The sequence below is a fragment of the Nylanderia fulva genome, unplaced genomic scaffold, assembly GCF_048542155.1.
Source record: "Nylanderia fulva isolate GAGA-0341 unplaced genomic scaffold, ASM4854215v1 Scaffold6, whole genome shotgun sequence".
NCBI classification, from domain to species: domain Eukaryota; kingdom Metazoa; phylum Arthropoda; class Insecta; order Hymenoptera; family Formicidae; genus Nylanderia; species Nylanderia fulva.
The window spans coordinates 3,783,565-3,799,910 of record NW_028190698.1 but is presented as its reverse complement, the minus strand read 5'-3'; the positions used below and the strand labels follow the sequence as shown (position 1 = coordinate 3,799,910).

The 16,346-nt window shown below is 34.7% G+C and overlaps 2 protein-coding genes across 2 annotated transcripts in view; one reads left to right on the top strand and one right to left on the bottom strand.

Annotated features, from left to right (window-relative positions):
- Window positions 1-5,173, top strand: part of LOC114942455 (uncharacterized) — a 36,463-nt gene extending 31,290 nt beyond the window's left edge. The window contains 1 exon segment of the mRNA XM_029317835.2: window positions 56-5,173. Within this exon segment, the coding sequence (XP_029173668.2) occupies window positions 56-4,717 (4,662 nt within the window). The 3' untranslated portion in view covers window positions 4,718-5,173.
- Window positions 5,174-12,114: 6,941 nt separating this feature from the next.
- On the bottom strand, window positions 12,115-14,913 carry LOC114942575 (uncharacterized). The gene is made up of 4 exons (XM_029317972.1): window positions 14,801-14,913; window positions 12,974-13,296; window positions 12,626-12,827; window positions 12,115-12,529 (listed from the first exon to the last, which is right to left on the bottom strand). Exons 2-4 carry the CDS (start codon window positions 13,294-13,296, stop codon window positions 12,287-12,289), a joined length of 768 nt encoding a protein of 255 aa, XP_029173805.1. The 5' UTR covers window positions 14,801-14,913; the 3' UTR covers window positions 12,115-12,286.
- Window positions 14,914-16,346: the final 1,433 nt, after the last annotated feature.

Below are 16,346 nucleotides of genomic sequence, written 5' to 3'. Positions count from 1 at the left end.
ATATTCTCTTTCAGTTAAAATTAAAATAATATTGGTTATACGAACCTTGTTGCAGGATATCGACCAGCCGACTAAAGTATCGTGTTGCTGCGGTAAAGTTCAAAGTTCACAGGATTTGGCGACGGATCCTCAGTATCGCGAAGACCAGGAAACGCTCAACATTCTGCCACCTAAAGAGTTGGATCGCAAGGACGAATTTACACGAGCAAAGCATGACAGTTCGCTCGACGTGATTCCGATCAGAAGATTCAACTCTAGTGATAGTGTGACGATTTGTAAAATCGACTCTTCAAAATTCAGAAGGTTTAGTTCCTACGAACATATACGAGTCCCCGATTGCTTCATCAACAATTACAACCAGGCCAAGGTCACTGAGCTGAACGACGAGGAAGACGAGGTGGTGAATGAGATTAACGAGCCGGTCTTCGTAGATATACCGACCTTGGTAGCCGTGTTGATTAAGCCGGACGACAGTTTGCAGGAATCGTCAACGCAAATCGAAGAAATCTATTCCGACGAGGTGCAGGAAGATTCGATCGACGCCGATTTTATAGAAGGTGGCAACGAGGAATTTGAGGGAACAGAGAAGCTCGACGACGTCGATCCTGACGAGCGCAGCAATTCGGTGAATTCCTGCAACGCCTTGGGCGACTCGGAGATCAGTGAGCTGCATAGAACCCCGCCGAGTCCGGCATCCGTTGGAAGAAGCGGGCCGAGAGGTAAGTTTAACAAACAAAACTCGGTCGATTTGCCGTCGTCGAATTTGAACGTCTCGAAGAAGTTCGGCTCCATCGAGGGTATCAACAAAAAGAAGGAATCCTTGATTCTGGATCACCTGCAGCGATCGCACACGAATTTAGAGAAGCGTCCGACGCTGCCCGATCGCGGGAAGAAGCTCAACAACATCCGCGAGATCGACGATCGCAAGGTGAACGCTAAATCGGGAAATATTTGGAGAGCGATTGGTAACGTCGGCAGTAAGGATAATCTACAGAGGAAGAACAGCAACGAATCCGACAAGAGCTCGAAGGATTCCAATATTGGGAAGCCAGGCGGCTACAACATCGGTAGAAAGCCGAGTTTAGAGAACCTGAAGAGGAAGACTAGCAAGGACAGTAGTTCGAGCAGCTCCAAGGATGAGCAGATTCTGATCTCGAGCTTGACGCGCGACAAGCTGCTACGTAGAAAGAATTCTTTGGATCACGAAGCAACGACAACCGCGGGCGGTGTTCGACATCACACGGCGATTCAGCGAATCAAACGCGCCGACATCGTCGCGGCTGTCACGGAGAGGCTTTACTCCAGCAGGAAGCAACCGGAGGAGAGCGGCAACAATATGGCGACCAGCAACACATCGGGCACTCGTTCGCCGACGGAGAGCCTCGAGGCCAAGGTGTCTCCCAGCAGTCTCATGGCACGATCGAGGCTCCAGGAGATCTCGCGGAAGATGCTGATGAAACGACGAAGAATCAACGTAGACACGCAGACGGAGGAGGCGTCGACGCTGCGTCTCAAGGACATGGCGTGCTCAACGGATGAGCCCAAGGTGATTCTTCAGGATGCGGCGGTTCTCACGGAAGAGCACGCGGATTATGACGTTCCGGTTGTCACGACGACCGGGAATCGCCGGTTACCTGTTCTCAGGGTGAAGGAAATGGCCACGTTGACGGATCGAAGACCGCGAACCAGCATCTTCCGCTGCAAGGACGCCGAGAGTTTGGCCAATGATCTAGATTTCGACGACTATGAGCTGCATTCGTCGCGAAATGATTCCGGCATACTTTCCGACGATACGCAGAATTACGCGGAGAGTAATCTATCCAGCGCCGAGATGTCCGAGCTTTATCCAGAAGCTGACAGGAGGATACCATGCACAGACAGCTCGACCAATACATTCCTCGCGTCATCCGGTAGGAACTCGGCGGTACAAACGGAAAGCGGAACACGGGAAGTAGCGAGTCGACAGAAGGAAAGCTCAGCGAGCGGAAGTCACAACCATTGCTGTGCTTTGATTCACGAGATCGGCCAGCTCGTGCCAGCAAACAGTCCCGAGAAAAATGTCATCTCCATATCTCTACCGGACATGATCAGCATAACCATCGAGAGCACAAACGGTTTGGAGTCGAGGATTGCTGTGACAGATGGTAGCGATGCCGTGGAAGAGAACCCGCGACCTAATTCTAGCGACAAGGAATCTCAGACGGAACAGATCAGGGAGACCGAAGGGTCTTTCTTCAAGGATCTTACAGTGAGATCGACGGCCGTTCAGGCGGACGGCAGAGTCTTCAGGATTGAAAACATCTTTCAGGATCCAAGAAGCAATAGCTGTCGCGATGCAGCTTCCGATTTGACGAAGGAGACCGTAACGAAGAAATCGATGGTCTTGAGGAGCTCCCTGGGCACTTCTTCCTTTATTGAAGAGACGAAGGAGAATGACACAAAGACGGAATGGGACGAAGAGGATTCTTGTCAAAGAAAACGGTCGATCCTCAAAGGCGACTTAACGCGAGCTTTCGTCGCTAAGAGACGCAGTTGCAGTTTGAGTCCCAGAAGACCGTCGCACAACCTTGCTTGTCATGATTTATGGAAGAACTGGACTTTTCCATGCTCAGAATTTAGCGATTACGGCAGAGAGGTAGTGATCGTGCCGCCTATCGCGCAGCAAAACGCTATATCTCTAGTTGGCGATTTACCTTCTTCTACAGCAAGCGGCGAATGTACTTTGGTCAATAAAATTTCAGAAGAATCGACTTATGAATCATGCAATCGAGATTTCGAGCACAGTTTCCAAGATTTGAAGAAATCTGCTTTGATCGAGGAAATTCTGGTGGATTGTAATTTTTCGGACGACAGTCTTGATTATGAAGAAGATAATGTCGCGAAAAAATCAATTGTTACGATGGATACGCAGAAGTGTAAGAATTATGAGAGTGTTTGTCCTCCAGATGTTGTCGCCCACACGAAGAAGGAAGCTTTGCAGGCGAATCACACGGATTCGATTGAAATTGAAGCATCGATAGACGAGTTCGATGGTACTGAGATGGAGTTCCCGAAGAGAAAGTCTGTCGAAGTATTGAACAAGAATCCAATACAGGATTACAAGGCGTTGATTCTAGGTAAATCATCGTACCTCATAGATAGCGATTCCGAAGAAGAAGCGAGCGTAAAAGCGGCCAATCAATCTGATAATATCGATAAGAAGAAGGTATCCTTTTCGAATCCCAACAGTCCCGAAGAGATAACTGACGTCGTGGTTGACCGCAAAGTCTTGGCGCTGAAGCGAAACTCGGTAGCTGTAAAGTCCATTATTAAGAAGCTGAAGAAACCAGCTGAGACCGAAAACTTGGACATCGTCCGATCGAATGTCGAAATTGACCGATCCAGAAAGGCAGAATCGACGACGGGCGAGCAAGTCTCGTCCGCTTCAAAAGAGGATGAAGACTTTGCGGATTCTGGAGAAGCGGTAAACGACGAGAAGATTGAATTCTCCGACGAGGACCTTCCCGCAATGTCGAAGAAGAAAAACATTCTTGAAGAGTACTTGAACGAGGCGATGATCTTCATGCGCAACTTGAACTCTATCAACGAGTACATGAGTGCCGTGAACATGTTGGAGAGCTGCGGGAAGCGTCACAGAAGACGAGGAGGTAATCGAGGAAAAACACCGAGCACAGATAAAGATCACATGGAGTTTCGCGGACGCAAAGTGAGCCTGAAAGATGCGGCCGACGAGTGTTTGCGACAGAACGAAGTCGTCGCCGTCGAGTCCTACGTGAAATGTCTGAAGGGTATTGAGAGATTGGAAGCGTGCATCGACAAGGCCGACAAGCACAACCAGATCCTTCGAGATAGATACGGCATCGACGTCGAGTCTGCTGGCGCTAAATCGAGTTTAGCGAGTCTCAGCGTAGATTCCGAGATGTCCAGCTTTAAGGACGTTGAAAGTCATAAATTGCCCATTTTGTCTTCCATTCGAACTGACGTCACGAAACAGTCCGCGTTAAAGGGGACGGAGCGACGGATTCAAATCGATGATCGTGATTCCGATGATAAGGATGGCGATGTCATCCCGGAGGATGATCTCGAGCGCAAGATTTTCGATGAGTTGATGCGCGATTTTAGCGAGTACCGGAGCCCGAGGCAATACCGACAGAAACGCCTCTGGAAAATGCGCGATCTTAGGTCGCGAAGCCCGACAACTTACTCCAAGTTAAGGGAGACTTTCCGACGGGACGCTCGTGGAATCCTTAATATCGATCAAGTTTCCGCCGCCGAAGATTATCCCGATGACATTCGCGGAATCGAGAGTAGCCCCTGGAATTTGAGAAAAACAAAACTTTACGATCAAATGGAAAAGATCGGCTTGAAGAGAACATCGATCGATTCTGAGAACAACGAATTGCCGGAAGAAAATGGTAATCCGTTCAAAATTGAGGCGCCGGTCATCTTCGAGACAAGAGTAGAGTATCCTGAGTGTTCGATAGATCCTGCGAAATCGCTCGAGGCTGGACAAACATTCAATGCGGAAGTGGAAATCGCGCGAAAAATTACACAGAGATCAAAGGATAGTTTAAGGCTCGAGTTACCGAATTCCAGATTCGTGGGATCTTTGAGTATGGAACTAAAATATCCTGGTAGTCCGAGGGCAAAATTTTTGGAGCTTTTAAAGGAGAGGAGACGAATAGTAGAAAACAGCAGAGGTACGAATGCGTTTTGAGAAAATCTAATGATCATGCGATCATAAATTGTAAATCTATTTTTCATAATATATTTTGTACTTTGACTATTAATCGAAGAAAGAATAATTAAAATAATTGTATTTAAGTGTTGAAATATATTGGAGGAAAAGAAACTTGTAAATAGCGACATTATAATAATATTCGCTTCGTTCCCTTTTAACTTTATTAGCCCTTTAATTAGATTTAACGATTTAACTTTAATTATTATGTTAATGATTGTAATTATGCGCAAAGTGTTAATGGACCTTATATGGCTCGTATGTAAATACATGCCAATGTTTAATTTAATATTTGTCAGATGCGTTTTCACGTTTAATATTTAAGTTTGCTTAAATCTTATTTAACACCTTCATTATAAATGTTTAATGATCAACATTTAAATAACTAAATAACAATCAATGTTGTGGAATATTTCAAATTTTAGGAATTTTAAATCAAGAGTCATTAACATTTTTCATATATTAATGATGATATATTTATATATCATGATTATATGATCTATTTATATATCATCTCTCATTATACATTTGATTAAAATAATGAGATATCTTGTATATAATGATAAGTATATATTTTCTAAATTAGTGATGATTCGAATTTTTATACTACTTCTATCCTAAAAACTTATCGTAAAATGTTTTTGAATATCGATAAGGTGCTAAGAATTATTTCATTTGTAAATATTATTATATTTAAGAATTATTATATTTTAAAAAATATATATAAAGCTTTATAAAATCTATAAAGCTATATAATCTTTATAAAAATCTATATATAAAATCTTTACAAGTCCATAAATCTTTATATATAGTAAGCAGTGTTATATTGCATAATCAGTAAAAAAATCACAGTTTGCGTTGACATTCGAGGATCGTTCAAATCATTTTGTTCATATAATTAAGAATGTATAATGTCATGTAATAAATAGACTTAATATTATTCTGCTATAATTATTATATAAGATGACAAATATAACTGTTGTATTTATTCATAAACATTGTTTAATAAATACTATTTTCCGAAAGAATATCAATTTAATAACATTATAGATTCGCACTCTTTTTACGATATAAAAGAATAATAAAATATTTCTCTAAATATTTATATTATTTCTTTGTTTCATTGATTTATGTTTATGTTATTATTTCATTAAAACGTAGAGGAACAATTTAATCAGTGTATCAATTTTAAATATATTATTTATCGGCTCAGTTAATCTTGCTTTATTTAGCATTGCTAATTTTATCTCGGTCAAAATATATCTATTAAATCTACGTTCATAAATTCGTTATTATGACTGATATGATATTTTTGCAAAATTTTACAATAATACAAATCTGCCGATTAGTATTGATTAATACTGATAATGTATTAAGTACTTGATTCCATGAGGCAAGAAAGTTCGTATTTAGCATCATATGAAACAGGGGTGAACGACCGACACGGACTGCGTTGCTTCAATGAAGACGCATATGTGTTGCCGCTGCTGCTGCTGCATTTCGCACGATGCTGCATATGGTACGATTCACGCCGGCAATCGCGATTCTAATAATATCGCTCTCTCTCTCTCGACGGGGGGAGAAACGGCGCCTGTAGAACGATGGCTTACGGCTGTTTTATTATATTGCGTGATAAATCTTCCCAACACGCGAGAACTCTCGATCTTCCCCGATCCTATTGCATGTTCATTTTTGCTGGCTGAATATGAACCTCTGATTTAAAAACAGATTTAGGTTGTGACAGACAATTTTTCGAATAATCTTACATACAAGGTGTTTTCTAACTCTGATTATTTTTACAGTTTTCCGCTAAAGTTCTCGAAGGAAAAAACGAAAGCAGTATCACGCGACTTATTTCGATTTTTCAATTTTATCAGATCAAACCGAGCGCAATAACTAGCGTATACTTGTTATTATTTATTATTTTCACAATTAATTGTTGATCGCCAGTGATAAATTTTTCACAAATAATGAGATTTTTGGTCGAATTAAATTGCATCTCATTATTTATTATTATTATTATTTTTATTGAAAAATTTAGTTTTCTCGGTATCTTGCATGTCTAATCATTTGACAAAAAGTGTCGGAATCATCGGAATTTTTTCGTCTCGGGAAAATGGCACGTTTTAAAACGCGACTTCATAAAAAATCCGGATGCAAGAGTTTGATAGATGCGGGGGTTGATAATTGCATCCCCGCGTCGATAAAGGCCGGTCCGACACATATGCCTCACCCTGTCGCGTTCTGAAAATTGCCGCCACGTGCCTCGTTCTCCACGCGTCGTATTTGCCTTTGATGCTGATGCAAGCGTAACGATGCTCGTTTATGCTCGCACACATAGTTCGGAGATAGCGCAGCAGAAAGCTGAGTAAAAAAAAAAAAAGTGCGATGATCGTAGTGAATTTATGTATGTATGTCTCGGGAAAAACTTGCAGTTTTTTTATTTGCATTTCGCGAGAACAGGATTATTCGGACCGACAGAGTCTACTATGATCATGTCTACAATAGACTGTTTTTTTGTTTGTAGAAAAGCAAACGGAAGATATAATGTTAATATTTAAAAGAATAACACGCATCCATATATCGAGATTGCCTGTAATTTTCAACACTAATTATAAGTCAATCAAATTGTTGTGCAATATGTTTTTCTTTTTCATGTGCGTTGCTCTTCTCATTACTGTATAATCCCCTGTGAAATATTGTAATACAAGTTTTTTCGTTAAAATGTTAATGTTATAATGTGTGTATGTGTGTGTGATAGCTTATCTTTTTTTGTTGACGTTACATACATTCCGTAATATAACTCTCGTAATATAATACAGAGTTATACAGATAAAACAAAAAGACATTCTTTTGAATAAAGCAAATGTACTATTACATAAATCTCTCAAACGGAAATACTTTTATTATTATATCTTATAATCCGCGTAGCAGAATTATAACATATTATAATTATAGAATAATTTTTTATATTTAATTTGTTTTACCTAGAAGAAAGTTTTTATCTTATACATGTACAAGTTAGAAACTTCCTCTGTTTTTTATAATAGTACATTTCTGCTTTATTTAAAAGGATATATTTTTGTCTTATATATCGTTTCAATTAATTTGACATGTGCAGACAAATCACGTGTGCTCTCGCGTCGCGCTTCTCGATTAAAATCGCGCGATAAAACGCAATTTTAATATTCGAGTTTCGTTGTCGTCACGAAGTTACAACATAAATCCGCAATGTCCGCTCGGTTTTTCGATCGAACGAAAATTCCTGGCCTCGATGCAACGAATTTTATGCAACGATGCCCCGAGTGCTTGCACGTGGCGGCGTCTCGTTATTTTCCTCTCGCCATCGTTGCATGCGGATATGATTGGGGTTTTTTTTTTTTTTTTTTTTTTTTTTTTTACGTAAGTTCGTCCGGTCGTAAACCTCGCCTTTACGAGTCTGATTACTAAGTAACCGCCGATATTGCGCTCGGATGAAGGCAGAAGCGTTCTAACAAGAAGTCCGAGCACGATGCAGCGACTGCGAATCGATTCATTTGCGCGATGCATCATGATTTGATCTAATAAGTTGCTTCACGAGATAGCGAGATATCGGTAGTAGCTCTTTTTCAATCGATAGTCACGTTGATCAAATAACGTCATGTGATAATAGCATGATGTAATTGTGTTAGTCTAATGCATAATGAGAACATAATTTGATATTTGGATATCACATATACCTGTAATTATTTTACTTCCTAGTAATATAGACATAAAGTAATATAATTACTGTGGTATAATGTAGCTGTAATATGATGTAGTTGAAAAGTAGAATTGTGTCTATTTTTTGCTCCATAATGCTTTATAATGTAGCTTATAAAGGAGTAACATCAAAACTGATATATTCAATTTTGCTTTTGTGTTCAAACTTCCAGTTTTAAAAGTTTAATACAAAATGAAAATTTATAGTCGCAAAAAGATATTTAGATAGTTTTCAGATTATATCAGTCATAATTTGTTGAGTAATCTTTTTTGATGAAATTGAATAAAAAGTCCGGAAATCTGAAAAAACATATTTATGGAAACTATAGAAAAACACGGTGAAGATTAAAAGATTAAAAACAAAAAGAGATTTTTTCATATGAAGTTTTGTTTGCAAAAAAAATGTCAACTTTGAAAATTTGAAAATTGATGTCACATTTTTCTTAATCTTAAACCATTTTCAACGATCTAATGTCACATATCGACAATTATCAAAATACCTATAAAAAAATATTTAAAAAAGTCTAAGAAATCTCCATATTTTTATGCATAATTTAAAATCATGAAACAGATATTTTATTTTAAATTACTTCGTATTAAATAAAATGTAGGTATCTTTTATTTACGTGTTAATATTAGCTGCTGTCAAGACGCGTTCGATGACATATGATATCAACTCATTGCATATGAGCATATATATATATATATATATGCATATATACATACTATACGCACATACATGCACACAATTCCATCGATTCTCCAACACCCTGTGGCGATGGTAGTAGCTGGAGAACGAAGTAGGCAAAGAGGAGAAGAGGGATAGAGGTGGCGGTCTGAATTTACAGCATTTAATATCGGCAAAATGAAGTACGACCGCGGGAGGAGAGCGAGTAAGGAGCCGCCGTTTTGCGGCATCGATAAATTCATTTTATTGCCATGGTATGTAGGCGGGTGGTGTAACTTCGACCACCGCCTACCGCGCGTATCTATCACGTTCTTTTCCAACGTATCACTCTTTTAAACACTCGTTTCGAACCGACGTGCACGGATCGCGAGCATCGGACGTGCCAATTTCTTGCGAAAGAATGTTGCGGAAAAGGCGATAGATCTCTCAAGAGAAATCTATGAAATTCAATTAAAAAATCTTCGCACCACGCGAATAATTTAGAATCGCTAATAATTAGCCGAAAATCTTTATAAATTGCGAATCATTATATTTTTATGGCTGAGGATTTATTCATCACCACGTGTGCGGCTAAGATATCTATCTATCATCATTTCGCGAAAGAAGCTTTAGAATCTCGTCGAAAGAAGAGGTTAATATTGCAATAATCCAGACTGTTAGATCGCAAAATAATTCACCCGCGAGTGAGCGGCTTGCTTTTTTTTTCGACTAAATCTTAGCGGACATCGAGAGATTCCGTTTAATTTATGAGACTTCGGCTTTAGAAGCGAGAAACTCGGCGAGGAATTAGCTTTGTCGAGCCATTCCGTGGGCTATGAGCGAATTTTGTTACCGGAGGGGGAAGATACATTTCCCGCAATTAGCCACCCCTTCGATTGTGAAGGTATATACTATATATATATATATATATATATATATATATATATATATACGAAATGTATAGGCCGCGCGAAACTAAAATAAATAAAACTGAAATCGATTGTTTTTTATTCAAGAGATTTCACTTAAATTTAATCCCTTATTTATTGCCCGAACTTCCATGCACATTTGTTTTCCTACAATATAAATTAATATATCTAAAATTTAGTAAAAATAAAAAAAAAAAAACACATATTTGATTGCACAATATCCCAAATATTTTTTATCTTTAAAATATACTATTAAATTATTTTGTATGAGACATGTTGTATATAGCCAAAAATAAAATATATAGAGCAAGATAAAGGTCCTGTTTTTTTTTTGGATAGCAAAAAGAATAAAATAATGACGTGAGGAATGAAGAAAAGCGAGCGATACGAGAAATGCACAGCGGGACAAAGAAAGGAGAAGCGGACACGGCCGGGTGACAGTTACTTATTAGTTTTTAAGCTGCTTGTGCTTTGCGTCGACATGGAGTTAACGAAAGACAAGTGAACTTCATCCGGTAGACGGAACGAAGGTAGAAGTTGAAGTATTAAAGTCGCGAGATGCAGCTCGATATTCCGTTGCGCACAAAGTCGTTACTTTCATCAAAGTTTCGTTTCTGCCAATGCTGCAAAATCAACTTTTTAAAATGCAAGTTAATGAATAAATAATGAAACTAAATCTTATTAGTGGACTATAAACTTTGATAATCAATCAGATCAATAATTATATAGAAAGATCGTGTAATATCGTGTAATATCGTGTAAGTGCATGTATACAATACGAGATTGTAAAGTAAAGCAGCAGCAAAACTTAACGAGAAGAAAATTTGAGAAGAATCTGAAAAATATACAATTTGGAAATTTTTTGTATCGCGAATTATAATATAATTAAAATATTGTACGTTTAATTAGGATTACTTTTGATATTCATGTTAAAAGATATATTTTATTTGCATAACGTACTATAAATACTTGCATATAATATATGTAATAATTTAAATGAGAACTGCTTAAATACATATTAATTAAACTTATTACAATTTAAATATAGTGTAATGATAACATACTCTACTTCTATATCTGTACTGAAAATTTTATGATATAACATTGAACTAATTATAATGCAATTATACATTTAAATGCTTTATTACTCTTGATAAGTATTCTTTAAAGATAAGTAAATTGAAAAAAACCGAATTTTATATCTATGACAATAGATATAATTATATACATAACTTAAAGTAGTAGAATTTCCTTAAACATAGCTTCATTAATTACTGTAATTACTTTAACTTTTTTTATTATTTATTACAAGTGGAGATTGTGGCTTTAAAAATTAAAAGGGAGCTGACTAAATAAGTATTCGCATTATTTTTTTATTATTATTATAATTAAGGATTTTCAACTTAAATATATTTTCATATTTTTCTATATACTTTCATGAATATTGATATAGCGTTTTTTTATATAATGTGTAGATTATGCGAAAACATGCGCAGAGGATACCTGCGTATGCAATTGTTCAATGTACGATTGAATAGCAAAATTAATAAGACTTTAGTGTGTAATTATACGTATCTTTGATTTTCACGATGACATCTGCGTATAGAACGTAATAAAGACAAAAAATCGAGACAGGTATATTATAATTTCTCTCACCTTTTGAAAGTAGATTGGTCTGAAATTATAAAGTCTGAATAAAATTACTAACACTATAATCTTCGTTAACTTTTTCTAGAAAGCTTATAAAATTGAAAACATTGTTGGGGATAAATTGTTTATATCATATTTTTAGCAAACAATTGTAAATATTTTTAATTTATTTTATAAACTGTTTATTTTACAAACATTACATAACATACAATAGAAAAAAATATTAAAATATATTTTTATTTTTATTTGTTTTTATTGTGCTGTGGACACAAACGCAATGTAACAAATGCAAATGTAACTTGCTTTATACAAAAAATTATGACAGACGTAACAACTAATTATATTTCCATATAAGTTAAAAATACAAAATAAATTTTAAACATTTGTAATATGTTTTGTTGAAACCATTTAATATAATAATTAACAATAGACGAAAATGTACAGATTGCTTAATCTTTATAATATATTATTAAACTCGTATATATGATATACATATATGTAACATTATATGTGTATGGTAAATATAGTACACATTGTTATGCAATATAACATATAAGATTTTTATAGGGAGCACATAAGTTGTAGACCTCCATCTATAGGTAATGTTATGCCTGTTAAATGACTAGCATCATCACTCGCCAAAAACGTAATAGCATTTACGACATCTTTTACATCGCCCAATCTTTCTAACGGATTTTTCTCTTCGAAATATTTGAAAAACTTCTCTATCTCTTCTTTGCTCATTCCACTGTTGTTATAGAGATCCGTTTTTATGACACCAGGATTTACGCTATTTACACGCACCTAGTACATTTTAGATAATGAGTCATTAAAAATAATAAATAATAAGTATAAACGTAATAATAAGCCATTGAAGAAAGAATGTTTTCTGGTGCATACTTGTTTCTTCCCCAAATCCAAAGCGGCACAACGCGTAAAGTGATCCACAGTTGCCTTACTCATACAATATGGCAGGAAATTCGGGAAACCTCGTAATCCAGCAACGCTAGAAACATTAATGATGTTACCCTTGGTTTGAATTAGATGCGGCACTGCCAATGTTGTCAGTTGATATGTTGCGCGAACGTTTAAGTTGAACAATCTGAAATTACATGATTTTGTTTTGTTATGTTTTGTATGTTTGGTTATACACACACACATACACAAATATTTATTAAGTTTCTTATTATCGATGTGTCATGTCGATAGGCTTATAGATACATTAGACTTAGTTCATTATTATTAGACCTGTCAAATTGTTGCAAATTTGTAGTTTCTATACCACCGATCTCTAGTATTCCAGCGTTATTAACTAAAACATCTAATCTGCCATAATGCGCGATCGTTGATTTGACAATATTTTTCACGTCGTCCTCCTTAGTTAGATCTCCTGTTACGACAAACGTTCTCTGTGGGTCCTTGCTGCACTGTTTGGCTACTGCTATTAATTTATCTTTATTGCGTCCAGTTAGGCACAGCCGTGCGCCAAGCTCAGCAAATCGAAGAGCCGTTGCCGCTCCAATTCCTGAACCGGCTCCTGATATCAGAATGACTTTTTTCGCAAAAGACATCTGGAGTAAAACATTAAATTTTCTTTATAAAAATTTATGATTATAAATTATTAAAAAAATATCGCGGAATAATAAGTATAGTGCGTTGGATAAAATTGTCATAATGTAAAAGCAATTAATTTTTCTCTCCTTTTCTTTCTCTCCTCTTTTGTTAACTTATTGACTAAATTTATTCTTTATTCAAAATTATTATTTAGCTATGTTATTGTATTATAAGATTAGTATTCTTTGCATTAAAAACAAATTTATTGAATTCGAATAAATATTTATTTTAATACTGCTTAATAAATCACTTATTTATAACTGATAATTGATAATTGATAATATAGATAACGATTTACGACTGATAATTGATAATATAGATTTGATATAAAAAATATTTATTTGATTTAGAGATTTAGAAAATTCTTTTCAAAACACTCCAACAACACAACATATCCGAAAGTCGTTTAGAGGATATCTAGAGGATCTTCGATGTCCTAAATATTTATTTCAATACTGCCTAATCAACCATTTATTTGAAATAAAAAATATTTATCTGCCCTAACAGCACGCATATTCAAAAAACATTCAGAGGATATCTAGAGGATCTTCGATGTCCTCTAGATATCCTCTGAATGTTTTTTGAATATGCGTGCTGTTAGGGCAGATAAATATTTTTTATTTCAAATAAATGGTTGATTAGGCAGTATTGAAATAAATATTTATTAATAATTTTTTTTAGTGTGCGGCTATTGAAAAATGGATTAAATTTTTAGAGAAAGAAAGGGAAAGATAACGCGATATATAAAAAGTGCAACTAACAAAACTAACACTTTAAATTACGCGATATACTATGCAATTTAAAACTCGCTTTAGACAATTTATAATTTTGACATTCAAAATTTAAAATATAATTTTATTTAGAATTTTATATGTAACGCATCTTAATGTATATGTGTGTCCTGATGTATACATGTGTATGTATATATCATGTATACACGTGATATGTATACATGTGTATACTGATGTATACACCAGGCCACACATATACGTTAAAATGCGTGACATATGAGATTCTAAATAAAATTATATTTTAAATTTTGAATGTCAAAATTATAAATTGTCTAAAGCGAACTTTAAATTGCATCGTATCGCGTAATTTAAAATCCATTTTGTGTTAGTTTTGTTTGTTGCACTTTGAGTCTTTAATATATGCATTTTTTATTTTTATATATTCGATGACTGTTCTAGTTGTATAAGTTTCCGTTCTGTTCAATTTTTATGTACTCATTTCATAATGCTTTAGATAAAACATGTGTCGATAGAAATATATACGAGTTGATGTATCTTTTTTGACTAAAGATGAAACAGTTGTTCTGATCATTTTACCCATATCATTTACAACAATTATAAATAAATTAGAATATATATAAAATTGTTTTAAACTTTGACGCACTTTATAGATCGTTTAAAATGGATTTAAGTTTTATAACAAATATATGAATATGTGTGTATAACTTACTGTAATAATCGATTATTATCGCTTTTGGTACGGAAATGTGAACTTGATAAACTAAATATCGTATCACTTAATTTATTAGCACCAATTTCTTAAAGTAAAGCGACACAGCTAGTCATAGATCGTAATGTATATGATTAACAAGTGGCTTGCATATTTATAAGAACTATCCCACTCTTTGTTATTTGCGGCTCAGGAACGTTGATATTAATTCTGCACCTAGTTCCTTAAAAATGTTAAGAATCTTATTCAATTCTAAATAATTTATTAATAAATAAAAAATGCGGTTATTTATGTAATAAAATAAAAATTATTTAAAAAATTAAAATAAAAATTAAAATAAAAAGCACACTTTTTTGATTGGGAAGGGACTGAAATATTAGATCACGAAATCAACTACAATAAAAGACTTATTTCTGAAATGTTATACATAAACAAACATAAAAATAGTATAAATTTAAAGAAAGACATCGAATCTCTTGGAAACTGTTATTTTGACATTTTAGAAGAATTATCTAACACTTTTTTAAAAAACAAATTAACCTTTAACTACTGACAACACTATTGACTATATAAACAGGCTATAATAATGACACGCCTTATTCCTTATTTGAATTGCTGAGTCGCAACAATTAACATATAACATCAATATGTAAGTTATTACAAATTTGTATTTTCCAAGTGCTTTTCATTAGAATCCTTTTAACATATCTATTTTGAAAAAAGGATTGAAAAAATGGGACTCATCTCGCGAAGATGCCGGAGCAGACTGTTCGCTCTGTCCAACGACGAATTTGGGCTCCGTGCATTTATTTGAGAGATGGTCTTAAACATAAAACATCTATAAAAATAGTTGTTTCAATCATTGTAATTAAATCGAATGATAATCGAAGTTCGTCTTTAGGTAGTTTGCGAGATTATATTTAAATTTCTTCTTTATATTTTATAATTTCATACTTGCGGTTATGTGATTGTATTGATAAAGACCTAGTAAGATCGAAATGTCTACATTTTTATTATAAATAAATAATTTTTAATTATCCTTACATCTAAATAATTTTGCTCGTTTATTTAGCCTACTATTTATGTTTTATTAATTTTAAATTTTACATGAGCGTTAACTTGTATTTTTATTGTATTTAAAATCTTTTTAGAAATGGTAAATAAAGTACATATAGACTATTCCTTATCGGCAGTTGAATGCGATTACGATAATATGCAATGCGATTTATTCTTATAATTATTTTTTTAAATGAAATGATAAAAATAGATCATACTATAATACGCGTAATATGTTCATAGTAGTATTTCATTATTTTTATATTTTTATTTGTGTTGTATAATATTATATTACAGACCGTTATTTATTTGATTAATCAGTTTTATAAATTGTACTTAATAGTGCATTTTGAAATGTAAAACTTAAAAGAAATATGTATTTAATAAGAAAAAAAATAAAGAGAAAATGTAATATAAAAGAGAGACATATAAGAAAGAAATAATAATTGAAACAAAAATTCATAAAAAATTGTATAAAGATATTAAAAAA